Consider the following 27,305-nt stretch of genomic DNA (forward strand, 5'->3'; position numbering starts at 1 on the left):
GCTCTGATATTGTAATCACTTACTTTTATCAACTTTACAATCACACAGAAAGTTTTACCCGATCCCGACAACTTTTAAGGGAGTGATTGTTTTATTTGACAATAAGTGTATATCCTGTTCACTCCACATCTAACAAACACAGGAAATTGCAGGCACATCTGTTTAAATGGAAATTGTGCTAACTTGACTATAAACTACATATATTCCCTGTCCTGTCCAGGTCTATCAGGCATAGGAAAACTATTAGGCATCTATAAGAATTATGTGTTCATTCCAATGTAAAATGTACATATACCCCATTCAATGCCTGTCTAAGAACCCCATACATTGCCTAGGCTTCTGTTTATATAGGCTATTATCTCATGCTAGAGCCCTGTGTGGCACACAGTGTTTAGGCCAGCAGAATTGCAGTCCTAAACTCTTGCTCACAACTTGAAGGTTGTGGGTTCAATCCCCACTTGGTTCAGGTAAGCCTTCCATCCTTCTGAGGGTGATAAATGAGTACCCATTTTACTGACTGGTGAAGGCAATGGCATGGCAAACCACTCCGCAAAAACAGTCTGCCATCCATGTGACCCTAAGACTCAGTCATGACTCGGTGCTTGCACCAGGGGACTTTACCTACCTTACTACAATATATCCTGTCAAATATGTGACTATTGAACAATCAACTACATATAGTAGTTTACAATCACAGCAGATTGTGTACAGATCTGTTTATATGGAATTTGCATTCATTCTACTATAACCTCCCTCATTCATTCCATGTCTACTAATCTCTTAGTGACTGAGCTTTTTTTTTTGTTTTTCCATTTCCGTTTTTTCCTCCTCCCTTTTAAAAAATCGTAACTCCTTTATTTATCCATCGACGTCGCTGTATGAGGGCTTGTTTTTTGTGGTATGAGTTGTATTTTTCAATGGTGCTATTTATTGTACCTTATAATGTACTGAAAAACGTTTAAAAAATTTTAAGTTGAGAGAAATGGAAAAAACACGACATTCCGCCATTTCAGTGCGTCTTGTTTCCACAGCACACAAACTGCAACAAAAATGGGTCAGTGCGATTACTACGATACCAAACTTGTATAGTTTTTTTGTTGTTGTTGTACTACTTGTATTTTTTTCAAAGATATTTAGTTTTCTTTTATTATTTACTGCCGCAATCTTCTGCGCGCAATAACTTTTTTATTTTTCTGTCGACATAGTTGCGCGAGGGCTCATTTTTTGCGAGACGTCTTATAGTTTGCATTGGTACCATTTTGAAATACATACGACTTTTTGATGGCTTTTTATTGCATTTTTTCTTGGTGACTATTTGTCCAAAAAGTGCATTTCTGGTGTTCTTTTTTTCTGACAACGTTCATCGCACGGGGTAAATAATGCATTACTTTGATAGGTCGACCTTTAAGGACGCTGCAATACCAAATATGTATTTTTGTTTTATTATTTAGATTCTTTTATTAAAAATATGGCAAAAGAGTTTTTTTTTTACTTTTATTACTTTTTTTTAGTAAGTAAAATTTTATCGATCTTATTTTTACTTTTTTTTTTTTGTCCCCAGAGGGGACAACAACTTGCGATGCTTTGGTCACTCCTGCAGTATGATGTAATGCCATAGGATTACATCATACTGCTATCGGACAGGCAGTCTATCAAGCCACGCCCCCGGCTACCATGACACCCACTCAGCATCCTGTGATCTCATTGCGGGGGAACGTACGAGACCCCAAAACATCGTTCAGTGGATTTAGATGCTGCTGTCAGAATTGACAGTGGCATTTAAAGGGTTAACAGCTCCGATGAGCCGTGCAGCTAATCGGAGCTGCTGCCGCCGGATGTCAGCTGTAAGAAACAGACGGCAGCTGCGATGTATGGAAAAAGATCATCCTGCGATCTCCCTCCATACATACCCCGACAGCCATCAAAAGGTGTATCGGCAGTCATTAAGGGATTAAGAATTACACATTTGTTTATATTGTAATTGTGTTTCATCCACTGTAAAGTGCACAATTGTGCCTAAAGGTTTGTGAACCCTTCAGAATTTTCTGTTTATATTTGATGTAACACTACATCAGATTCACTCTACTATATCTTTAAATCAGATGGACGTACCAAGTATGGAAGATGTCTGGGGAACACCTTTTCCCTGAGTGTGTTGTGCCAACAGTTAACCCCTTCACGACCAAGGACGTAAGGGTACATCCTGGAGCGTCGGGGTATGTATGAAGAGCGGTTGCGGGGTGACCCCTCTTCATACAGCGCGGGCATAAGCTGTTTATTACAGCTGACACCCATGAACAATAGCCGCAATCGACTGTTCGGCCGATCGCGGCTATTGACCCTTTAAATGCCGAATCTGACAGCGGCATTTAAATCCCCCGAACATCCCACACGACCCCCCCCTCCCCGCGCCGTGGAATCGAGGGAGCCGTGCAGGTGTCATGGCAGCCGGGGGCCCCAGGGCTGCCTTAGCAGACTGCCTATCAAGCCATCCCCGTGGGGTGGCCTGATAAACTGCCTGTCAAATGGCAGTATGACATAATGCTATAGTATAACGATCAAAGCGTCGCTGGTTGTAGTTCCCCAGGGGGACTTTAAAGTGAGGTAAAAAAAAATCTATCAAGTTTTAATAATTGTAAAAAAAAAACAGTTACAAAAGTTTAAATCACCCCCCTTTTGCCATATCAATTATTAAAAAATCTAAATCATAAAATAAAAATACATATTTGGTATCGCCGTGTACGTAAAAGTCCAATCTATCAAAGTAGCACATTATTTTCCCGCACGGTGAACGTCGCGCAAAAAAAAAAAAGAACGCCAGAAATGCACTTTTTCAGTTACCCTGTCTCCCAGAAAAAGCGCAATAAAAAGCAATCAAAAAGTCATATGTATTCTGAGTTGGTACTATCGGAAACTACAGGACATCCCACAACTATACAAGTTTGGTATCGTAGTAATCCTACTGACCCATAGAATAAAGTTATCATGTCGCTTTTGCTGCAGTTTGTGCGCCGTAGAATCAAGACGCACGGAAAGATGACGGAATGTCGGTTTTTTTTCATTTTACTCTACTTAGAATTTTTTTAAAGTTTTTCAGTACATTATATGGTACAGTAAATGGCACCACTTAAAAATACAACTCGTCCCGCAAAAAACAAGCCCTCATACAGCGACGTCGATGGATAAATAAAGGAGTTATGATTTTTTTGAAGGGGGGAGGAAAAAACTAAAATGGAAAAAGAAAAAGAGGGGCCGCGTCAGTATTGTGTAAAACCTTGCTCAGTAAAATAATAGAATACGTAGTTACTCCTCCCCATACCCCGCCGCTGCCGTCTCACCAGCTCTTGAGGGAAAAATTGCAGCGTGTTCCATTTTTGTGCAAGCTCCGCACAGACGGCTTCAATTGAACTTAATAGTAGCCGTTTGACCTGCAGCCCTTCCGCAATAACATTTCAGAAAGGTCGCAAGTACTCACGTCATCGCCTGCTGCCGCCGCGAAAAAAGCCAGGATTTAAAAAAAAAAAAAAACCTGTAGCGTGCATGTGCGACGGCGAGCTGTGCGGATCATCCGCAGTACAGGAGAAGAAATAAGCATAGAACGCCCGGACGGCGGCCAGGGCACAGGGGCGGGTTCCTATGGGTTAGGGCTCTTACTCGCTTGCGTTTTTTTAACAATGCAATATCGCTGCTTTTTTTCACACGATTGTCAATGGGACTTTCTAATGTTAAAAACGCATCACAAGTTTGTGCTTTGCGATTTTCATGCGATGCGTTTTCAATAGAGATGAGCGAGCGTACTCGGATAAGCACTACTCGCTCGAGTAATTTGCGTTATCCGAGTATCGCTGTGCTCGGGTCTAAAGATTCGGGTGCCGCTGCGGCTGACAGGTGAGTCGCAGCGGGGAGCAGGGGAGAGCGGGCGGGAGAGAAGGAGAGAAAGATCTTACCTCCGTTCCTCCCCGCTCTCCCCTGCAGCTCCCCGCTCCGTGCCGGCACCCGAATCTTTAGACCTGAGCACAGCGATACTCGGATAAAGCCAATTACTCGAGCGAGTAGTGCTTTTCCGAGTACGCTCGCTCATCTCTAGTTTTTAACATTAGATATCGCGTGAAAAAAATGCAAGTGGGTAAGAGCCCTTAATTCACACATGTGATGTTTTGTAGCAGGTGACAACCTGACACAAAACCTCGCGGGTCTGGCGATATGCCCACGACTCGTGAGGTTTTGTAGCCCATGTTTCCCTATGTAGTCTTCCTCTCTGTTGCATCGCACGAAAGCGCGGTTTTTGTGTGGTGCAATGCAACTTTGACAGTAGGAGATCCTACTGTCAAAGCCATAACCTAAACCCTAGCTACAGGAATTTTTTTTTTAAGTATACATCACCTTACAAGCGCTATCCGGCACCACTGCAGCTTCCTCCTGGTCCCCGGAACCGTTCTTCATCATTTCTTCTGGCCGGGGATTGAAAAATCCCCGCCTCCTGGAAGCTCTGCCTCTAATTGGCTAATGCTTAACCAATCGCAGCCAGCGCTCGATGAACCAATTACAATCATTCATCAAGCGCTGGCTATAATTGGCTAAGCGTCAGCCAATCACAGCCAGCGCTTCCAGGAGGCGGGGATTTTTCAATTCCCAGCCATAAGAGATGAAGACCAGTGCGGGAAATCGGAAAGAAGCTGGAGAGGAGCCCTGGACAGCGCTTCTAGGCGATGTATACTTTTAAAAGAAAAAAAATTCTTAAGCTAGGGCTTATTTTCCGGGAAGGGCTTTCAAGTCCCCCCCCCCTCCAAAAAAAACCTTGCATGTGCAACTTTGCAGCGCTACAAAACCCGCAGTATCACCGTGAGAAAGCGCAGTGATGCGCTTTCACTGCGATTTTCTTGCGACAATGCCATGTCGGCTGTGTGAACGAGGCCTTACTGCGAGGATCAATTCTCCCCTTGCAGCATGAAGGGAGCGCTGCATGAGCATGCACGGTCAGTGCTCCATTCATTTCAAGGGAGCTGGTGGAAATACTCAAGTTGGTGCCGCTCGGGTATCCCGCCAGTCCCACTGAAAGTGAGTGGAGCACTAGTGCCAGCGCACCATTCGGGGGGCGCAGTAACCCTGTAGTGCGGAGCACCAGGGACACAGGACCCTGGTTCTTGAGACCGGCAGGGGTCCATCCATCTGGAATCGTGGCACAACCCCTTTAATACAGATTAAGGGCTCAGCCACGTGGCTGGATTGTAATACGCAGTGAATAGAACTCATTCATTTCAATAGGTTCGTTCACAGCAGGTTATTTTCTCATGCAATATTTGACTCCATAATAAAAATACGCGGGATGTCCGATCTTGGTATGTATTACACACCGTAGCGGCCGCTGAAATCAATGTGTGTGATAATATGCGCAAAAAACTCACCTGCGTATTTGCTGCATATTTTGAGCTTTTTATGTATTTACGTACGGCTTCCTACAGACGGCCGAGCACAATATCAGCCCGATATCATACGCGTGCGATGTCCCTCCGAATGCGAGGCATTTTTGTGTCAAAAATGCCTGCCATCACTTCTGGGAAGTTACGATTGGCAAGTGTTGCCCATTGTTTTCAAGGGAAAATCTGGCGTGCCCCTTGCCTGCTGTGCGATGCTTTCCAACCCCACTGAAAACAATGGGCGATGTGTTGTGAGGGAGCCCCAAAGATAGGGCAGGCTGCCATGTGTGCCGCGGTGGGGTTCATATTCGTACGAGATTTGTGAAAGTGACCTAAAAGGAATGCCTGGAAGCGGAAAAACGCAAGACAACGGCGTATTTTGACCTGTGAATATGCCATGTGAATGTACCCCTTATTGCTGCCCCCTGAAGTCAAACAACATAACAATGCGGCCCTCACATAACAAACCAGCTTGTGCCCCCCTGATGTACATGTAATGTACCAGAGGGATCCCAATCTGGTCACCATAACAACTAGGCCTGACTGTGGAATGAATGTAACATTTTGCCAGTGTTAATAAAGTGCGTCTTTAAATTAAAAAAAAAAAAAAGAAAAAAAGGCTTGCCTCACGAATATTCCCCAGTGCGCATGCGTCCCACACTCCCAGCATATATCCCTATTCCACACCACCTCTACTCCAGCCACCCTAAACAACCAATCACCGTGAATCAGCCAAACCAAATAACCAATCACCGTGTATCAGCCAACCCAAATAACCAATCACCGTGGTTGAGTTAATCCAAACACCCAATCCGTTTGCGAACGGTGTGGAGGTGGTGTGGAATTTAGTTATATGCGGACCGCCGTACGTGAGGCGCCACTCCCCTTCTCGGCTGCGGGCGCGCTCCCGGCACTTATACGTCTTTCCTGATGTTTACCAAGCAGGCCTCGTGAGCGCGCACGCCGCCCTCAGCCCTCCTCTCGCTCCGTTCAGCGTCTTCGTGCGCGCTCACCTTGACAGCCCCCTCCTCGGTGCTCGCTCCCGGCCGTGGGGGGTGAAGGCGAGATTGAATGAGACGGAGGAAAGAAACAACGACGCAGCGGTGCGGCGGCCTCCTCTGCTGGTAAAGCAGCCCGGGCGTGTAGCCGTAGCAGTGCCCGGCGGCGGGTGTGACGGAGTGACTGGCGTATTCTGTGTCCCGGGAACGTGCCGGACATGGAGGACAAGACGTTCACCAAGGAGCTGGACCAGTGGATCGAGCAGCTCAACGACTGCAAGCAGCTGAACGAGAGCCAAGTGCGCACCCTGTGCGAGAAGGTGAGCCGCGCTGCCCTCCACATGGGCCGGCGGGGGGACGCGGTGCGGCCGGGGCCGTCGTGTGATCCCCGTGCGGCCGCTGGGGGGCGCTGACTAATATGGGATCGGGGTCCCTGCCATCCTGGTTGGAAATGCCATAAAGGTATGACAGGTGGGTCTGATCAGTCAACCTCCTCTCAACCCCTGTCCCAATGGCCGCTGTAAGAGTATTCATCCCCTACATCTCCATCCTTGGCCCGAAATTACAGGGGGACCGGTAAGAGTACCCCCACCCGCCTGACAGATACAGGGGGGACCGGTAAGAGCACCCCCACCCGCCTGACAAATACGGGGGGACCGGTAAGGGCACCCCCACCCGCCTGACAAATACGGGGGGACCGGTAAGGGCACCCCCACCCGCCTGACAAATACGGGGGGACCGGTAAGGGCACCCCCACCCGCCTGACAAATACGGGGGGACCGGTAAGGGCACCCCCACCCGCCTGACAAATACGGGGGGACCGGTAAGGGCACCCCCACCCGCCTGACAAATACGGGGGGACCGGTAAGGGCACCCCCACCCGCCTGACAAGGACAATGGTACTGGTAAGACCATCCACATCGCATCCTATGCCCTGAAACCCCCCCCCCCCCAGCTGAAAATACAATGGTACCGGGGTTAGAGTTTCTCCCACTTCCAAACACCCCGGTCCTGAAAGTACAATGGTACTGGTTAGACCATTCACATCCCACCCATGTCCTGAACCACGACCTGAAAATACAATGGTTCTGGTAAGAGTATCCCCTTCCCCCTTCCGAACAAGGACAATGGTACCAGTAAGACCATCCACATCCCATCCTATGTCCCGAACCCGCAACCTGAAAATACAGTGGTACCGGGAAGAATATTTCTCCCCCCCCCTTCCAACAAGGACAATGGTACCGGTAAGACCATCCACATCGCATCCTATGCCCTGAACCCCCCCAGCTGAAAATACAATGGTACTGGGGTTAGAGTTTCTCCCACTTCCAAACACCCCGGTCCTGAAAATACAAGGTTACCAGGAAGACCATTCACATCCCACCCCATGTCCCGAACCCCGACCTGAAAATACAATGGTACCGGGAAGAGTATTCCACCCTTCCCAAACAGGACAATGGTACCGGTAAGACCATCCACATCCTATGTCCCGAACCCCGGCCTAAAAATACAATGGTACCAGTAAGAGTATTCCCCTACCTTACTACACACACACGTCTTGAAAATACAATGGTACCAGTAAGACCATCCACATCTCATCCTATGTCCCGAACCCCGACCTGAAAATACAATGGTACCAGTAAGAGTTTTTCCCTACCTTACTACGCACACACGCACGTGTCTTGAAAATACAATGGTACCGGTAAGACCATCCACATCCTACCTCCACCTGAAAATACAATGGTACCGGGAAGAGTATTCCAACCCCACCCAACAAGGACACTGGTACTGGTAAGAGTATTCCTCCCCCACCCGTCCTTCACATGTATGAGGTTCTAGGAGAGGCACGTAGACTTCTGGAGGTCCCACCCGACCGTACACAGAAGTTGTAACAAACCGACTGCGTGTGACTTCATCTCTTCTCGGCAACTCTGCACTGACACTCTGGTTATTCCTCCTGGAAGAGAATGAGTAAAGCGGTTCTTCCCTTTCCCCTTAGGCACCTGGCAGCCTTTAATGATTGCCGCACCCCCGGTCACTACTGCATTAGCTGACCATTGGCGCTGCGCTCACTAGCGGCTGCCGGGTGAGGGAAGTGCTGACTTCGGAGATGAGGGGAGCGCAGTATCCTGATATCAGCTGCAAGAGTGCATCTAATTTCAAGTCAGAATGCGCACCAATGGTGCAGACTTCGGCTCTGTTTTGGACGCAGACTCCGCAGTATTTCCGCTCCGTGTAAACATCCCCCTAGGGGGCCTTTATAGGGGCCAACTATCAGCCTAAAGATCACTCGCGTAACAGAGGGCCCCGACGGGTGCTGAGCGAGGGGCTGCTCACGAATGACAAAGTGAGCGATTTCTCGGTCTGACCGCGCCGGCGTTGCGGACAGGCTGTCCTATTAATCGTTATCGTTACGTTTTGGTTTCATAGTTTTAGAATATCACATTATTTTTGGTGAAGTGTTCTTGGAAAAACAAGAAGCAAAGAAAGTGGTTGAGGACTGCAGTGACCGTCCCATTGGGAGAAGTACAACAGTTCCACTATGTATTTAAAGGAGATGTCCCGAGGCAGCAAGTGGGTCTATACACTTCTGTATGGCCATAATAATGCACTTTGTAATGTACATTGTGCATTAATTATGAGCCATACAGAAGTTATAAAAAGTTTTATACTTACCTGCTCCGTTGCTGGCGTCCTCGTCTCCATGGTGCCGACTAATTTTCGCCCTCCGATGGCCAAATTAGCCGCGCTTGCGCAGTCCGGGTCTTCTCCTCTTCTCTATGGGGCTCCGTGTAGCTCCGCCCCGTCACGTGCCGATTCCAGCCAATCAGGAGGCTGGAATCGGCAATGGACCGCACAGAAGCCCTGCGGTCCATGAAGACGGAGGATCCCGGCGGCCATCTTCAGCAGGTGAGTATGAAGACGCCGGACCGCCGGGATTCAGGTAAGCGCTGTGCGGGTGGTTTTTTTAACCCCTGCATCGGGGTTGTCTCGCGCCGAACGGGGGGGGGGGTTTAAAAAAAAAAAAACCCGTTTCGGCGCGGGACATCTCCTTTAAAGGGGTTATCCGGGTCTTATAAACTGATGGTTTAGTCTCAGGATAAGCCATAAATAAGAGATTGATGGGGGTCCAACTCTCTTCCCGAGAAGCTGTTGGGGCCAGCGTGCTTCTGTAAGTGCTAACATTTATATCTGCTGATCTTGCTTGTACTCGGACACCATACTCTTCATATCAACCCGGCAAGCAGTTCCATCTCAGGCAGATATACAAATGATGAGTGTTGTGGTAATTAGATGAACGATCTTGTCACCGGAGGCCCTAAAAGTGGTTCCCCCCTTGGCCTATAAAAGGCTCTTGAAGGCTCCTTGTGTGTAGTGACCTTCTGCCGCTTGTGTGGAGGTTGTTGACCACTAGACGCCTCTACGACGCAGAGAAGAGATTTCATCCGTTACCAGAGTCTGAGAGCGGCGCATTATTGGGATGGGAGAAGCTGGAAGGTCGTATCGATGAATTGTCCACACTGGCCGTTCTGACCAGACTGTAAGGAGGTGTTGGGACCAGTGGATGTGTGAGGGCACATAAGGTGACCGGGCTCAGGACACCCGACAGAACACCAGTAGAGAGGAGCCTCTGACCAGACTGTTAGGAGGTGTTGGGACCAGTGGATGTGTGAGGGCACATAAGGTGACCGGGCTCAGGACACCCGACAGAACACCAGTAGAGAGGAGCATCTGACCAGACTGTTAGGAGGTGTTGGGACCAGTGGATGTGTGAGGGCACACAAGGTGACCGGGCTCAGGACCCCTCCCTACAGACCACCAGTAGAGGAGCATGTGACCAGACTGTTAGGAGGTGTTGGGACCAGTGGATATGTGAGGGCACACAGGGTGACCGGGCTCAGGACGCCCCCTACAGACCACCAGTAGAGAGGAGCGTCTGACCAGACTGTAAGGAGGTGTTGGGACCAGTGGATGTGTGAGGGCACATAAGGTGACCGGCCTCAGGACACCCGACAGATCACCAGTAGAAAGGAACCTCTGACCAGACTGTTAAGAGGTGTTGGGACCAGTGAATGCCTGAGAACACCTAAGGTGACCGGGCTCAGGACCCCCGACAGACCACCAGTACAGAGAAGCGTCTGATCGTCCAACAAGCACCAGCAGCTCCAACTGTTTCATTGTCCGCCATCCAGGGACAGGGGGCGCTATCGTTACACACCTGTGTCTGTCAGAACCATTTGGCTGAAGGACATTTGGTCTAACGGCGGCCACTACGTGTTCTATCTTTGACACCCACCGTCGCTTCTGTTTGCAGTGGGTTGTAAACAATGAAACTGGACTGAAGTGGAACCGGGTTGTCTTTAGTGATGAATCCAGGTTTAGTTTGTGTGCTAACAGCGGCCGTGTTCATGTCTGGTGACCTCTGGGTGAGCGCCTCAATCCTGCCTTTGCTGTGGAGCGGCACACTGCCCCCTACTGGTGTGATGGTTGGGGGGGCCATCACATATGACAGCCATGACATGAAGGACAATGACAGCTCAGCGATATGTTCAGGACATCCTGCAGTCACATATGTTCCCCTCATGGTGGCTTCCAAGAGTCAGCAGGGTAATGCTCGTCCGCACACACAAGGGGGTCATAGGAAGCCCCCACAACATTGTCATACTTCTGTGGCTGCCCGGTCGCCGGATTTATCACCAATAGAACATGTATGGGACCACCTGGGACACCAACTTTGACAGACCACCAGTTTGCACGAATTAGAGGCTGTTACAGTAAATGTGAAGTGATAGGCTGCAGTATACCATGTGGAACCTGTATGACTCCATGCCCCTCGTATTACATCAACCTATCCTAGCTAGAGGCGGTACAACAAGGTACTAGAGGCGGTACAACAAGGTACTGGAGCCTCCAAGCCCGCCTGCATCTCATCTAGTATCCAAGCTACAGGTAGCCCAACAGGGTATTAGAGCCTCCCTGACCGCCCGTATCACATCTTGAGCCGCCTCTATCTTGGATGCAAGATATGATACGGGTGTGCGGCACCCTATCAATCCGCTGATCGGCAGGAATTTCGAGTGGTGGACCCCCAGCAGTCTTAAACTGATGAGCTATCCTGAGAATAGGCCACTAATATCTTAGTCCTGCAAACCCCTATAGGGTGCGCTCACAGTTAACAGTTTGCTGCAGACCTGCAGCAAATCTGCGCTGAGTAAAGGTACACTAAGCAGTTTGCTCTCTATGCTTGTAGTGTGCTCCAATACACCGCAGGCTGGTGAACCAGGGTCAGTCAGGCAAACTAACGGGACTGTGAAACTAAGGACCTGAGTGGAGGGAGACACGTGTTGCCTACAGTTACAGCAAAAATGGGGAATAAGGAAAACATGAGCATTGGACAATTCTGTGATTTATGATTGGGTTGTCTCTTGACCCCTTTTAATTAGAAACCAATGCAGGTGTGATGGTACAATACTTGGCAGCCATTTAACCTGTTGGTCACCCAAGTAATGCTGACAGGGTTACCATGGTGGTTGTCTGTCTTACAGGGCTTGTCTCTGTTCTCGCTCAATGGGTCCTGAATGGGGAAGTCTCCACTATGACTCAATATCACTTAATAGGGCATTGGCTATCTTAAAGGGAATGTTTCACCAAATTTATGTTGCACTGTTTGAGGGCAACATAAACTAAGTGCAGCCCTGGGTTAACTACCTAGGTGCTGTACCTTTCATAAAGTCAGAGTTTATGCTCTGCAGTGTGAGCACAGGAAGTAGTCCTCACCACTGCGCATGCGTTGTGTAGTCCCTCCAGGATATGTATGACCTGCAACTGTCCTCCGTCTCAGGACATCATTGCTACCGCAGCAGGTAGCAGAGGATCATGAAGGACCAGGTACTAGCAGATCGGGTTGGGGTTTGGTTCTAACCGAATTTGAAGAAAATATCTGTCCGCATACTCCTTTGTAAAGGGTTTGTGCCATGTTATAAAGTTATTGTGTCATGTTATAAAGTTATTTCCTACTCACAGAATTGAAGATGACTTAATGATTGGTGGGGGTCTGACCCCTACGACCCCCACTGATTTCGAGAACTGGGGTCAGCAAGGTGTCCGCATGAATATACGCGGCTCCATTTGTTTTAACGGGGGCGTCTGAGATTGCCGAGCGTTAGTTTCTGACGCTCCTGTTGAAATGAATCAAGCGGTGGTGCGCATGCCCATCCTCTCCATCCATACAGGGACCTTTGGGACCCCTGTTCCTGAAATCGGTGTGTGTAACTGTATAACTTGGCACAACCCCTTTAAAGGGAACCTGTCACCAAGTTTTTACTATGCAAGCCAAGCTAAGCATGTAATAGTGTTGATAATAAGCTTTCCATGTCGTGATGTAATATTGTTATACGTGCGCCGCTAACTTTTACAATCTTCCAAAGTTTTACCGCAATGTATTAAAATAAGATGAAGTCAGATTCCTCCTGCAGACGCATCGGCTCGTCCCGTCATCCTGGTGGACGGACAGGTTAATTCCCTTTCTGCAAATAAGGGAGATGGAACAATACCTCTGCAGCGCCATCTCCCTTATTTGCATATTACCCAGAGGCGCATGCATGGCCTTATAAGACTCACCTTCTAGGTTCTCTCCTTAAGGAGAGACAATACCCCTCCCGAATTGCCTTTCTGTGATGAAATCCCACGATTGTGCTATGCCAAAGCCTGCTGCGCCGACACACTAGCATCCTCCTGGGCTCGCTGGAACCTAAACGGACATCGGCAGTGTCACCCGTTCTCAGACGCCATCCGTCAATGTGCAGCCTGTTTAGTCTGGCAGATACATTGTTGGCTCGTTCAAACGAGAAATCTTTCAGTCCTTCACATTCGCTGTACGATAACTACTGAATGACTGCTATATAAACCGAACGAGCAAGCAACTAATTGGTCGTTGGCGCTCATTTAGACTATACGATTATTGTTCACTTCACTTGTTCATCGTTTCAACTATTTGTTTTTTGAATGATCGTCATTATGTCTAAACCCACCATTGTAGTGTTGGCTGGGATAACGCGTACATTGCGAGGATGATGCCTGCGATCAGCTGACACTGCAAGTAATGTGTCAACGCGCATGCGTACCGGCCTCCTGCAGGCGCAGCCAGTCGGTGATATAACGCTAGTGCAGCGGGCTGGGCCACAATGCATCTAAGGAAAGACATTAATATGCCTGTTGATCAGGAACACGGGGGGCGTCGGGCAGGAAAACTAAAAAAAATATTGTAACGGTAGTGGCACACGTACAACACGATTATAGAGCAATGTGGGAAGCTTCTCAACATGCATAGTATGGATTATATGGTAATAGCTTGGTGACGGGTTTCCTTTAAGGTAGGCAGCTCACCCCATTAGGCTGGGCTCACACGACCGGAAGCGTTAAAACAGTTTCACGCAGCGTCTTACTGCTGTGGAGCCGGCGGTTAGCCAAACCCTATCGCTGTGTATGGCCACAAAATCGGGCTGCGCAGTGACAGCGTATCTCGCGCTCGCTGTCATGCGCTGTCTTCCTGGTTTCCATTTTTGTTTAAATTTCCCGTTCCTTCGCTTAGCAACAACACGCATAAGCCTCGCACGTACGCAATGGAATTGCATAAGTACTGTGTTGATTACGTGCCCATTGAGAAAAATAGGCTCCATCGCGCATAATAAGGTAACTAAATGGAACATGCTGCGTTTTTGTTTTTTTTTGCCCACCTATTATAAGCAATGAATATTTGCAAATGTCAATGGTTCAATGAAAACCAATGTGACTCCATTCATCACGTATTACCCGTGTGCACATCACTCGTGTGAGCCCGGCCTTACTCATATGTTCTGGCCCTCATCCGTTAAGTAATCTCACCGAGGAACCTCTTGTAATGTCTTTAGCATCTCCCCATGTTACACCGCGACGTGACCTGGGGAGGAGCAGCCGAAGGCTACGTAAGAGATGGAGCAGCAGTGTGGTTGGTCTCCTCTTCATGAATTGGTCTTGGCAGGCGGCTGGTTTCCCTCTGCCTTGCTCCTTGGTACTTTCTTGCCTTTACTATTCCTAGTCGGAGAGATGTCGTCGTGCGGCCTCTTTAACAGGCAGATAATGCACGCCTGTCCCCGGCGGGAAGCTCCGTACTTAGAATCAATGTGATACTGTGTTGACTTAGAAGTATTTATAGATATCGGCAGTTCGTGGAGCTCCATGACAACCCAGATGCACTTACTGAAGAATAGCGGCACAACGGAGTCTGTTGTCTAGCTTTCTCCTAGAGATCACTTCAGTTTCGTCGACTGTCAAGAGTGCGTGAAGACAACTTGTAGAACGCACAACTGTCATCCCATTTCATATCTTCACTTTTACAGTATACAGCAGGACGGTCAAGCAGATTAACTTTGCCAATTCAGTGGAGTGTGATTCTGATTTTCATCGTAATTGTGAAATTCATATTGGCCCCACCCATGCAGGCGGCGATAATGTCAGACCAAGAGAAGCAGGCTGGAGGAGTGCCTCAGAATCAACGTGCAGTGTAGAAATCTAAAGGTGGCATCGGAGTGACACTATGGGGACAAACCTCTGCTTAAGCCTTGGTTACAATTTGTTGTAGCCCATCGACAGAACATCCGGGCATCTCGTCAGTGGAAGGAAAGGCAGCACTTGAATAGGTTTGCATCAGAACCGCAATAGACTGCAATATTGAAGTAGTGCAGTATACTGTACAATCACAATGTTAAAAAATTAAATTAAAATTCATTATTTCAAGCCGCCCAGTGGTTCTGTGGTGATGGCTAGGTACTAGAGTTAGAATAAGTGACTACACTTGTTACTGAGCCACCAGTGCCACTTGCCTGAGGCAAATTCGTTAGGTTTATGCAGAAGACTGATTCCAAAGCAAGCAGATGGTGTTACATATGGCACCAGTGGAGGCATCATTGTGACATTTGGCTGTGATGAGTTGGCACATCATCTGCAATGGGTGTCAGCTGTAATGTACAGCCTTCATCAGGCAACAAAGGTTGGAATCTGCGTTTATACCAATCCTGTCCAATTAACATCTTAGTTGTCAGGGTCAGTACCAGTCTGTAAGCCCATCAATGCCTTTGTGATTCGATCACAGGTTGGTGATGGCTTGCTATGGCAGTAAGGGTAGCTTACAGGGAATTTGTCACCTATTCTTAAACTAAAAGGGGTTGTCCCACGCCGAAACGTTTTTTTTTGTTTTTTTTTTCAATAGCCCCCCCCCCCCCCCCCGTTCGGCGCGAGACAAACCCAATGCATGTGTTAAAAAAAAAAAACGTTTAGTACTTACCCGAATCCCCGCGCTGCGGCGACTTCTTCCTTACCTTAGCAAGATGGCCACCGGGATCTTCACCCACGATGCACCGCGGGTCTTCTCCCATGGTGCACCGTGGGCTCTGTGCGGTCCATTGCCGATTCCAGCCTCCTGATTGGCTGGAATCGGCACACGTGACGGGGCGGAGCTACGAGGACCAGCTCTCCGGCACGAGCGGCCCCATTCACCAGGGAGAAGACCGGACTGCGCAAGCGCGTCTAATCGGGCGATTAGACGCTGAAATTAGACGGCACCATGGAGACGGGGACGCTAGCAACGGAACAGGTAAGTGAATAACTTCTGTATGGCTCATAATTAATGCACGATGTACATTACAAAGTGCATTAATATGGCCATACAGAAGTGTATAGACCCCACTTGCTGCCACGGGACAACCCCTTTAATAAGCTAAACTTATGGGCTGAAAGTGGGTGACTTGCTGAGTCTGGGGATGTAAGAGGTATACTTGCCTCCCCTATTTTCCCAGGGTAGTCCTCCCATTCTAATTTTATAATAGGAGGACTACTTAGCAGCACAGTTCAATGCATTGAGTGGTGACTTTCAACGTTCACACCAGGGGGAAGTAAGTATAAGGCTTACATCCCCAGACTCAGCAGGCCACCTACATTCAGCCCATAAGCTTTAACGTTGTGGTTTCACACATGAGAACAGTGATGTTCATATTACACTGTAATACAGAAGTATTGCATTGTATGGTGAAACGGTCAAAGGATTACAAGGTCAATATAATGTGTAAAACAAAAAAGTTCATATGTTATATATTTTGCACAATCTCTTACTATTAACAAAATAATTTAGTAAAAATACAACAAATTAGTATCACTTGTGCTAGCCCGCCATCCTACTATAAAAATGGGCACGTTATTCATCCCATGTGGTGAACACCATGAAGGAAATTGCCCTTTTTTTTCATCTCTCCTATCAAAAACTGGAATAGAAAGTAATAATTTGTCTGCACCCCAAAGTGGTACCAATAAGAAGTACGGCTCGCCCTGCAAAAAATAAAGTGTAGTAGAGCTGCATGGACAGACAGTAAATAGTGCCGTGGGTCTTGGAATGCTGCAACACGTTAATTTTAAAGTGTTTAAATGTTATCTTTTTGCCTAATTACTTTGAGACTTTGGCCCTTTTTACGCGGGACGACTGTTGGATGCTTAAAGGGGTTGTCCTGTGAAAGCAAGTGGAGTTAAGCACTTCTGTATGGCCATATTAATGCACTTTGTAATATACATCGTGCATTAAATATTGGCCATACAGAAGTTATACACTTACCCCCTCCGGTGCTGGCGTCCCCGTCTCCATGGCTCCGACCGAAGCCGCCTTCTGCCGGGATTAGACGCGCTTGCGCAGAAGACCTCTGCAGCGCGAGCACGCCGGAGCCGGACAGAAGAGGGCAGACAGCGCAAGCGCGTCTAATCCAGGGAGAAGGCAGCTTTAGTTGGTGCCATGGAGACGGGGACGCCAGCACCGGAGGGGGTAAGTGTATAACTTCTGTATGGCCAATATTTAATGCACGATGTATATTACAAAGTGCATTAATATGGCCATACAGAAGTGCTTAACCCCACTTGCTTTCACAGGACAACCCCTTTAAGCGTCTGACAATTGCTCCTGTACCCGCCTCCGTCCACAGTAAAGTCGTTCATACAGTAGATGACATACTGCCGGTTGACATGGGCCAATCGTCGTGTGCAGAAACTGAACAGTCATTCGGCTGCCAGCAGCAATTATACTGAACGAGCCCTCGGGTTCCCACAATCGGTGAATGTCAGCAATACTCGTTCAGTGTAAGGCCGCCTTGCGGAATCCGACACTTTGCTCAGTCGGCGTCTGCGTGTAAGTCTTTTTGCTGTATTGCGTATGGTCTGCATGGCTCACCATCGGACATGCGCAGTACAGATTATTTTAAATATATCTTTTAAATCTCTGCTTCCTATCTAGGCGATGATGCGGAATCCGCAACCTTTCTGTAATGTGTTATGGGAATAAATCATATTCCAGAAGATTTCACTGGTTTGCTCCAGATTATAATGAGAAGCTTCATGCATGAATATATGTATTTGAACTCATGGATGTTATCCGTCAACCCCCAATACTCTTCTGATTTATTCAAAGGAAGTACGATACAGATATACTGTTATCTGACGCACCAATTGCATGCGCAAACCCCCTCCCTCCCCCTTCACCCCAAACCATCATAACAACTCATGATTGGCCTAGTATGTAATGACGCTGATGATTAACATATGTTTACGCCCCAGGTGTATGTCGCTATGTGAACGCGTAATTCCTATATACCCAAGTAGCATAGACTTTTTATTAATATTCCAATCTGGACCGAAAGTATGCAGTCAGAGAGAAGTTCCTCCCCTTGCTAGCGAGCCCTCGGAACCGTACGTGGGAGCTTCTACTTGTACATACCAGGGTATAATATTGATCTTGTTAACCATTTACCTGCTAGCTATTTCCTAAGAATCTGGATGGATATATATATAATATAAAAATGTTTGCCTAGGCTGATATAAGAAACACATTTATATTATTAGTACTACAAATGTCATTGCGGAAGGGCCACGAATCAGACGGCTTCCATTGACTTCATTGGAAGCTGTCCGTGCAGAGTCCAAACAGGGTTGCTGCAAACTGTGACTTCTTCTCCGCGAGTGGAAAGTCGCAATCGATTTCCACTTGTGGAGATGAAATCGCGATTTGCCATTGAATGCTACGGGCAGTATTTGCTGTGGAGTCTGGAGGCATCCCGGATTTCACAATACGATTCCGCCCATGTGCAGCCAGCCTAAAAGGTCCCTGATACACTTTACTGCAGGAGGCTACCAGGTTTTAATCAGGAAATGAGAAAACATTTCCTACTAGTTAAAATTCCTTGGTGGTCTTGGCAAGTGAAGGAGATAATTGCCCTAATTCTGCACCAGTCACAGAGCTGGAGGATAGAATACAAGGGAGGCTATATATATGTATGTATGAGTGCTCCTCTCTGCATGCCAATGGAAATGTAACCTTCAGTAGGCAACATTGGTTGTGTACAGGTCTGGCGGTATGCATCTGGATAAATGTGACTGTTGTACGAGGGGCTGCTGCTAAGTCTTTGGCTTTACCCAGAAAGAAACAAGATAGGCAGATGAAACTTTAAATTTATTCCACATCCTCTCCACTGATGCCAACACACTTCTCACATCGGTATTCCAAGTTCTGTAAGCCTTGCAAAAAGGATTTTGGTTTTGCCTCAAACCAGTCATCCGTAGCAGCCATGGCATCAGAAATGGTGTGAAATTTGGTACCCTTGAGGTGTTTCTTCAGGTTTGGAAACTGATGATAGTTATAGGGAGCTAGATCTGGTGAATAAGGTGGGTGGTCAACCAGCTGAAAGCCTAGCTCCACCAGTTTTGCCATGGTCGCTTGTGCAGTGTGAGCGCAGGCATTGTCTTGCAGAACAAGATTCATTTGAACAGCTTCCCGCGCCTTTTAGCCTTCAGAGATGCCTTCAATTGGTCCAAAAGTTCAATGTAATACCGTGCATTGATGGTGGAACCATTGTGAAGGTCGTCCACTAGCAGCTCGCCCTCCTTATCCCAGAACACAGACGCCATCACCTTCGTGGCTGAAGTTCTTTGGGCGAGGAGAACCACTGTGCCTCCACTCTTTTGACTGCTCCTTGGTTTCAGGGTCATACAAATAAATCCAGGTCTCATCCATAGTGACCAGTCGATCCAGGAAGTTCTTATCAGTCCGGAAACGCTGACAAATGGACCGGGAAGTTTTCACTCACATGCTTTTCTGATCTGTTGTCAAACATTTGGTGACCAACTTTGCAGATAGCTTCTTCATGTTACACGTTCACCAGAAACCCCCATGATGTCTGCTATTCATTTAGCTGAAATTTGCTGATTCTCCAGTATGAGGTTGTGCTCAGCATCGACGATCTCCGGAACAACAACCTCTCATTACCATAGAAACAAAAAAAGAACACAAAGCCAAAGACTTATCAGTACCCCCTCGTATCTGATGTGGACTGTGAACGTAAATCATGAAGGGGATTGCGGTGCTGTGGGCTCTCTCCCCGCACCCCCCCCCTTTTTCCCCCCCAGAATTGTGGGGGTCCCAGGTGTTGGATCCCCACTGTAATAAGACACATCCTAATGGTATGCCATCACCTTATCTGATGTAAATAACCTTTTCTATATTATCGATCTGAGCAGCCTGTCCATAGATACTCCTTAAGGCTAGTACCCCTTACACGATACCCATTTTGCAGCTGTTTTTGGGGTTGTTTTTCATGCAAAAGCCAGATGATTCGGGCTCTTGATGCAGAAGAAAAATAAATTTACAGGAAGGACGTCTCCTTCCATCAACAGCTTCCATTTGACTTTGTTTTTTAAAAAAAATTAAAATAACTTAATCCCCACCCCCACCCCCTCAAAAAAAAAAACCACTGTCTACTTTCAATAGGTCAGTATTTTTGCATTGCCACTTGTAAGCCAAAATCGGGTATAAAAATAAATACTATATACCGTATTTTCAGGCATATAAGACGACCCCTTACTTTTCAACTTATATGCCGGGAATACAGTGGTGGGGGGGTGGGGATTCAATACACCCCTCCGGCGGCGCTACTGCAGGCTGTCGCTTCCTCGTGCATACTGGTAGAGCATTGCTTTCTGCAAGCGGGCCTTGAATCTACTCTGCAGTCGGGGGTCGTCTTATACGCCGGGTATGCATTGTCCTCCCAAAAAAGTCTGGCCTTGGCCAATCACAGCCATTTAATGACGTCATGAATGCCTGTGATTTGCTAATGCCAGACAATTTTTTTGTTTTGTTTTTTTTTTTTTGGACCCTGTATACCCGGCGTATAAGACGACCCCCGACTGCAGAGTAGATTTTTCGAGGTTAAAAGGTCATCTTATACGCTGGAAAATACGGTATGTAAAATTCATCATGCTTTGAACCTGTTTTTGGTTTGGTATACTGACCTAAATACTATGTGAGGGCTCCTTCACACTGACGATCGCAATATAGCTGCAGCACAATTGCAATTCCCCCACCCACACACACTTTTATAAGCGTCCGCGCTGCTTTTTCTCGCAAAAACACTGCTGCTAATTGCGAATTTAAAAAAATTTTTTTTTTTTACCTGTGCATATTTTTCCGCTGTGATTTTTATAAGCGCAACAGTCAATAGGACTTTATGTTAAAAAACGTATCGCACGAAAATCACAAGTTCGTGCTTTGCAATGCGATTAAAAAGGAGGCTCTCACAACATCGCATGAGTGAAACATCACAAATGGGAAGAAAACTATTGAAAATCATGAGTTTCATAATTGTGCGTTTTTACTCTCGCATCCCGCTAAAATTGTGCGATATTTATCACCAGTGTGAAAGCTCCCTGAAAATGGCCTTGTTGGCAAAAATATGCTCTTTCGGGTTATACAATTGGTAGGGCTTCCACTCTGCAGTCCTAGTTAGTGCATACTCGGTGGAATAGTCCCCCTCGTAGCGGCTGCACATCTTGTGAACCTTTATTAGAGAAAACCAGTGATTGCTGTGACTGAAACCGGACATGAGGCCGACTAATGCCGCAGCACTCTGTATTTGTTTCATGGAGACTTTTCAATCGGGTCTTTTGTGGTTTTCAAGGTTTTTCCAATAGTTGGAAGTGCCTATAAGGCCACCTGCACACCGGCGGATTTGCATTGCGGAGTCCGGGGCGGGCGGCGGCGGCCGGTGTTCCGCAGCAATTACCTTCCATAACATGCTATGGGAAAGTAATTCTTCCTGCACAGAGTAAAAATTGCAGCATGCTCTATCTTTGAGTGGATTCCACGTGGATGGCTTCCATTGAAGCCAATAGAAGCCGTCCAACCCGCGGCCCTTCCGCAGTTAACATTGCAGAAAGGTCACAGATTCCGCATCTTCCCCCTGCGCAGGAGTCCTGTGGGGTTTAGGGCTTATTCAGGTGACCGTATATCGGCTAGGTTTTCACGCCCGGCCGATATATGGTGTCCATCCCTGCAGGGGGAGGAGGCTGGAAGAGCCGGATGCAGTGCTCTGAGCTCCCGCCCCCTCTCTGCCTCCTCCCATTGTCAATAGTGGCTAGGGGCAAGGGGGGCGGGAGCTCAGTGCACTGCTTCTGGCTCTTCTAGCCTCATCCCCCTGCAGAGAGAGAGACCGTATATCAACCGAGCGTGATAACCTGTCCGATATACGGACATCTAAAGCCACCCTCAACCAGCACTGCCTTAAAAAGGGAAGGGGTTCAACAATGGCTCATTTTCTGTTGTCGCATTCCTTTTAACTGTTTGCAGGGCGAGTTCACCCACTGCGTCCAGCTGAGCTGCAGGGGTTAATCACATTGACCTAATCACTGTGATTTATTTTGCCTGGACTTGAAGAATCCATTTACTGTGATTTGTGGCGCAGTTATTCTCTTAATTACTTTCTAAAGAGGATTACGCTGCAGCCTTTATATGATATTTGGAGGCAAAGTTTACATATTTGTAAATGCCTTTTTTAATGAGAACCGTGCAACAAGCAGATCCATCTCTAGCCGCGCTCCAAAAACACTTGTTGCTGAGCTTTCTTTCTTCACTTGGGCTCCTTTAACACGCAAGTGCCCAACTGTCATCCCGGTGATGATGTCTCTGAGATCGCTACCACCCAACCGCCTCTCTTCACAGTAAACAGGCAGTCATTCATAGATGGACGACTACCTGTTCATAGGGTATGGAAAAGATGACCATGGTGGGCCGTTTTTAGCTTGATAGTTTTAGGGGGGGGCCATTTCATCAGTCATGCCTTTGGATTTAGATACACTATGGCCAAATATGTGCGCACCTACCGCACAGTAGATGTTACTAGCCCCTTGCCCCCCTTTTTGCAGCTATAGCAGCCTTCACTCTTCTGGGAAGACTTTCAGTAAGTGTGTCTGTGGGGATTCAGCCATAAGAGCATTTGTGAGGTGAGGCATCCATGTTGGTCCAGAAGGTTTTGCTTGCAATCGATGTTCTAATTCATCTGGTGGGTATTCGATAAGTTTGGCTTCAGGTCTCTGTCCAGGCCCCTCAAGTTTTTTCAAACCAAACTTGACAAACCATGGGGCATAGTCATGGTCGAACAGCAAAGGGCATTCATCGAAGTCTTGCCACGAACATGGCAGCATAGAATTGTCTAAATACAACTCGTCTGGCAAAAAACAAGCCTTTGTGCAGTGATGTTGTCGGAAACATAAAATATTAGAACTTTTTGAAAGTGGGGAGAAAAAAATGAAACCGCTAAAACAAAAACCTTCATTTGTACCTTATGGCTGTAGTCACACATCTTTCGTACCCGCGAATGAGCAAGTTTGCCTTCCTGTAGTTCCATTGAGCTGATCTGTGTGAGGATATGGAGCGTGATAGGGAATAATCCGGCCGTGGAAGTGTTGTGTAGCCAGACGTTATTCCTCTTGGGCTGCCTGTCCACGGGCTGCTATGGAGAGCGCCCCCCCCCCCCCCTGTCCACGGGCAGGTTTTCATTGCGTTCGCCACAGTGATAATCCTGCCGCGGGGCGCTATGGAGAGCGCCCCCCCCCCCCCCACGAGCAGAGAGTCATTCCGATTCTCCGCTCACGGGCGGCAATTCGCAGCATGCTGCGAATTTACCGCGATTCTCTGGTCGGCCTATCTGTCACATAGGCTGACAGCGGAGATCCGCCTGCCAGCACCTGCTTCTGGGCAGAATATCGCCGCCATGGGATACCGCAACGTCCGTGGACAGGGCAGCCTTAATCGGAGAACACTGGAATCGGCCTCTATTCCCGTGATATTTAATATTTCCTAATGTTCTCCTTCATGCCTGACAGACGTCATGATATTGCTTTGTTTTTAACATATCCCTCTTTTTGTATTGTTTTAGGCAAAAGAAATCCTTACTAAAGAGTCAAACGTGCAGGATGTCCGCTGTCCTGTCACCGTGTGTGGAGACGTCCATGGCCAATTCCATGACCTTATGGAACTCTTCAGAATCGGAGGAAAATCCCCAGACACTAACTACCTATTTATGGGAGACTATGTGGATAGAGGCTACTACTCTGTGGAGACAGTGACTCTTCTTGTAGCATTAAAGGTAATATTGTGTTTGGGATTTTTTGTTTACTTCTTTTTTGCCACTTTAGCCTGCAGTTAAAGGGGTTCTGACATAAAAAAAAAAAAAAAATTTACTCACCTTGCCTGGCCAGGTCCGATCGCCAGGCATGTGCCTTCCAGTCGGCATCTTTTTCTGTGGCTTGTAGAAGCAGAGCAGGAGCGGTCAAAATGACCGCTTCCTGTTCTGCTCCGTCCGTCGGCCACTTCCGAGGTGAACGGACGGGCCGCCCACAGCAAGCACGTCACAAGCAGTGCTTGCTGTGGGCGGCCCGTCCGTCCTGGCTGAACTCCGAGATTCTGCGCGTGCGCAGTGGAGACGCGGCCCGTCCTGACTCCTGCCAGAGGGCACCTCTCCACTGCGCATGCGCGCGATCCCGGAGCAGCGCGGCTCGTGGAGGAAGAAGAGGAAGAACAGAGCCTGCCGGGAGATGACCCCCCCCCCCCGATGTCAACAACAACAGGAGACAAGGTAAGTATTATGTTTTTATGTTTTAGCAGCCATTAAACCGTGGGTTCCCTGTGTCCATTAGGCAGACCAGGAAACAATGGCTGCTAAAGCATACAAACATTATTCATGTCAGAACCCCTTTAATTGTGGCAATGTCATAGCTAGCAAATCATCAGCTATTCCATTACTTGCACTTGCTGTAAATGCAAAGATCTAATCAGCCAGTTAGGTGCAGCCATACAAGCATTCACACGTATTCAAGATGGTCCATCGATGTCAAGACCAAGCGCCAAAATGGGATCTGAGAATTCCTGGAACTTGCATCACATTAACCCTTTAAGGGGTAGCTGTCAGGTCTCATAAGCTGCCGGCAGTAGGGTATGATGATACACTAATATCTGCAGTCTGTCACTTACACTGATCGGTTTAGTACATTTAAAAAAAAAACTTTTCAGGACTGAAGTGCAGACGAGTCTAATGAAGCTCCTGCATATTGATATATGCACACTCACCCCACCTTCCTCCAGACGCTCATTGGAAAGTTCATCTGTATGCACAATAACACTGAAGGACCTGCCAGTCAGCATCTGGAGGGTGCATATATGAATACACACGAGCATCATTGGACTGTCCAGCCCTGCAAAGTTTCAAGAGTAAGATTTGCAAAACTACTAAACCGATCAGTGACCGGCTGATTTCAGCATATCTGTTACTATATCCTGCTGCTCTGGCAGCTTGGGGGACCTGACTGGTTCTCAGTAAATGGTTTACAGCTGCGAATGGGCTAGACAGAAATGCACAGTTCAAGACTGGAACATTAAAAAGGGTCTCCTAAATTTTCTTTTCTGCTACTCGCTGTGTACATAGAGTCAGAATTCTTAATAAACCACATGAATCTATTCTGTGGTGCGTCTTGTTTGGCACATTTTAGGCCTCTAAACGACACTTACACATAATTAGAATGGCAAAACTGTATATTGTTTAGTGCAAAAAGGAGGAAAAACGTGGTCGCCGTCGCAAAGAACATGTGATCTCAAATTAAGGTCGGTGTGCCCCACTGACCAGCACGGTACCAGGTAACAGTCCAGTAGAGGTGGTGTAGCAGAAGGTTAAGTACATTTTGCCACCAGGTGTGCAGCAACTGTAGGATGCTACTAGATCAGTATTCCGTATGGGTATGTTCGCAGACAGCTGAATTTTGCACTGCAGATTTTGGTGCTAATCTGTCTCGAAATTCGTGTCAAAGCCGCACCTTTTGCAGATTTTGGCACGGACCCAGAGCAGATTTCACCCGCTCAGTTGATGGTGTGAAGTCGGCTATGGATCTGCATCAAGGTCCGCACCAATGTTGCAGTGTTTGACATGAAAAATTCTTAGTAATTAAGTTACGTGAGAACGAACCCTAAGGAATGTTTATAGCAGCTCTGTGAGGCCATTCTACAAGTCCCGCTGTTCTGATGGCAAAAGGGGTCCTACCCAGTACTAGCCGGGAGTATATAGTAGTATAACTTTTATAGGATATCCTTTCTATTCACGTCATTTGGAGAAGTGTACCTATCGGCATCTGAATATATTTTTCCTGCTTAGGTCCGTTACCCGGAGCGCATCACAATATTGAGAGGGAACCATGAATCTCGACAAATCACTCAAGTGTATGGTTTCTATGATGAGTGTCTACGGAAGTATGGGAATGCGAATGTATGGAAGTATTTCACAGATCTCTTTGACTACTTACCATTAACAGCTTTAGTTGATGGCCAGGTACGTACTTCATAGCTCCTCAGGGGCTCCTCACATTTCTACAAGTGGTAACAAGCGTTTTCAAGATTGTTGCCACTTGCGACTAGCCGAGCACCTTGTGTATGGAGTAGGAGAAGTTGAGCGGCAAGTGTATGGGGGGGGGGGGGGGGGTACACCTGATTTAATTCTACTGTGTCGGGGTGGAATGGACTGGGTGCTATAACATGAGCGCTAGTGGCTGCAGCTAGCACATGGGTTTTCTTTATGATTGCGGCCCTGCAGATGCAACGCTATTATATGCTCGCTGCTGCTCTCGCTCATGTTTGCCCAACAATTTCTGGGCTCAACCTGCCGGTGCAGCCTGGCAATTAGTACAATTAATGCGTGAGTAATAGTGCTCTATGGCTGCTGCTATACGTGCACCATTAACGCTTTATGTAATGGCTATTAGCAGCTTGAACCAGTGCTTGGAGGTCTAGCCTGGCAATCGGGCAATCGTGAGTGCTGGCGCCTGTGTAATGGCAGTCTCACCCAAGCCAAATAGCAGCTGAAAAATTACTGAAACAAAAATTTTTGTCGCTTGTAAACAGCCACTGACTGGGTGCGGAGCTAGAAGTCACTCAGCAGTTACTAGTTGTATTGTGTCAACTCACTGAAACAAAGCGATTAGTCAGCGACTTCTCACTCCGTATAAACAGGCAGTCGCCGATTGTTCAACTACTGCCTGATCACAGAGAATGGAGGTGTGCGGACGAGCGCTCTGCCTCTAGTCACCGAACGAGCAATGATCATCCCATGTAAATCCAGCGGGCTAAAGCCTTTGTTGTACTGCGGGGTGAGGGAGGCTGCATGCAGTTGTACTGTGGGAGGAATTCGGTAACCAAAAACTTTATTTGACTCCTCTAAAAATGTTCATCTTGGCAGACAACGGCTCCTGGGATCGCTGTCCCAGTAGGGATTACATGCCATGTTGTAGCCTTACTCTTGGAAGGAAAAGACGCGTTGCTGCCGTGGTCTGCGTTCCGTTCCCCTCTAACATGCTTATTTAGCTCTTGATCACTTTTTCTGTTTAGCATTAGAATTGTGAAGACGTTGCCAGGAAAGTAAGATGCCAATGGCAAAACTTAAGATTGAGGGAAACGCAATGCGTTCTGTATCTCCACTAGTTCACCCTTTTTGATTCCTACTTATGAAGT

At 47.5% G+C, this 27,305-nt stretch overlaps 1 protein-coding gene across 1 annotated transcript in view; it reads left to right on the plus strand.

Annotated features, from left to right (window-relative positions):
* The first annotated feature begins 6,365 nt into the window (after positions 1 to 6,365).
* Positions 6,366 to 27,305, plus strand: part of PPP2CB (protein phosphatase 2 catalytic subunit beta) — a 28,862-nt gene continuing 7,922 nt past the window's right edge. The window contains exons 1-3 of the mRNA XM_066574533.1: positions 6,366 to 6,735; positions 23,692 to 23,901; positions 25,957 to 26,130. Of these exons, the coding sequence (XP_066430630.1) occupies positions 6,634 to 6,735; positions 23,692 to 23,901; positions 25,957 to 26,130 (486 nt within the window). The 5' untranslated portion in view covers positions 6,366 to 6,633. The remainder of the gene's footprint in view (positions 6,736 to 23,691; positions 23,902 to 25,956; positions 26,131 to 27,305) is intronic.

The sequence above is a fragment of the Eleutherodactylus coqui genome, chromosome 7, assembly GCF_035609145.1.
Source record: "Eleutherodactylus coqui strain aEleCoq1 chromosome 7, aEleCoq1.hap1, whole genome shotgun sequence".
In the NCBI taxonomy this organism is placed as follows: domain Eukaryota; kingdom Metazoa; phylum Chordata; class Amphibia; order Anura; family Eleutherodactylidae; genus Eleutherodactylus; species Eleutherodactylus coqui.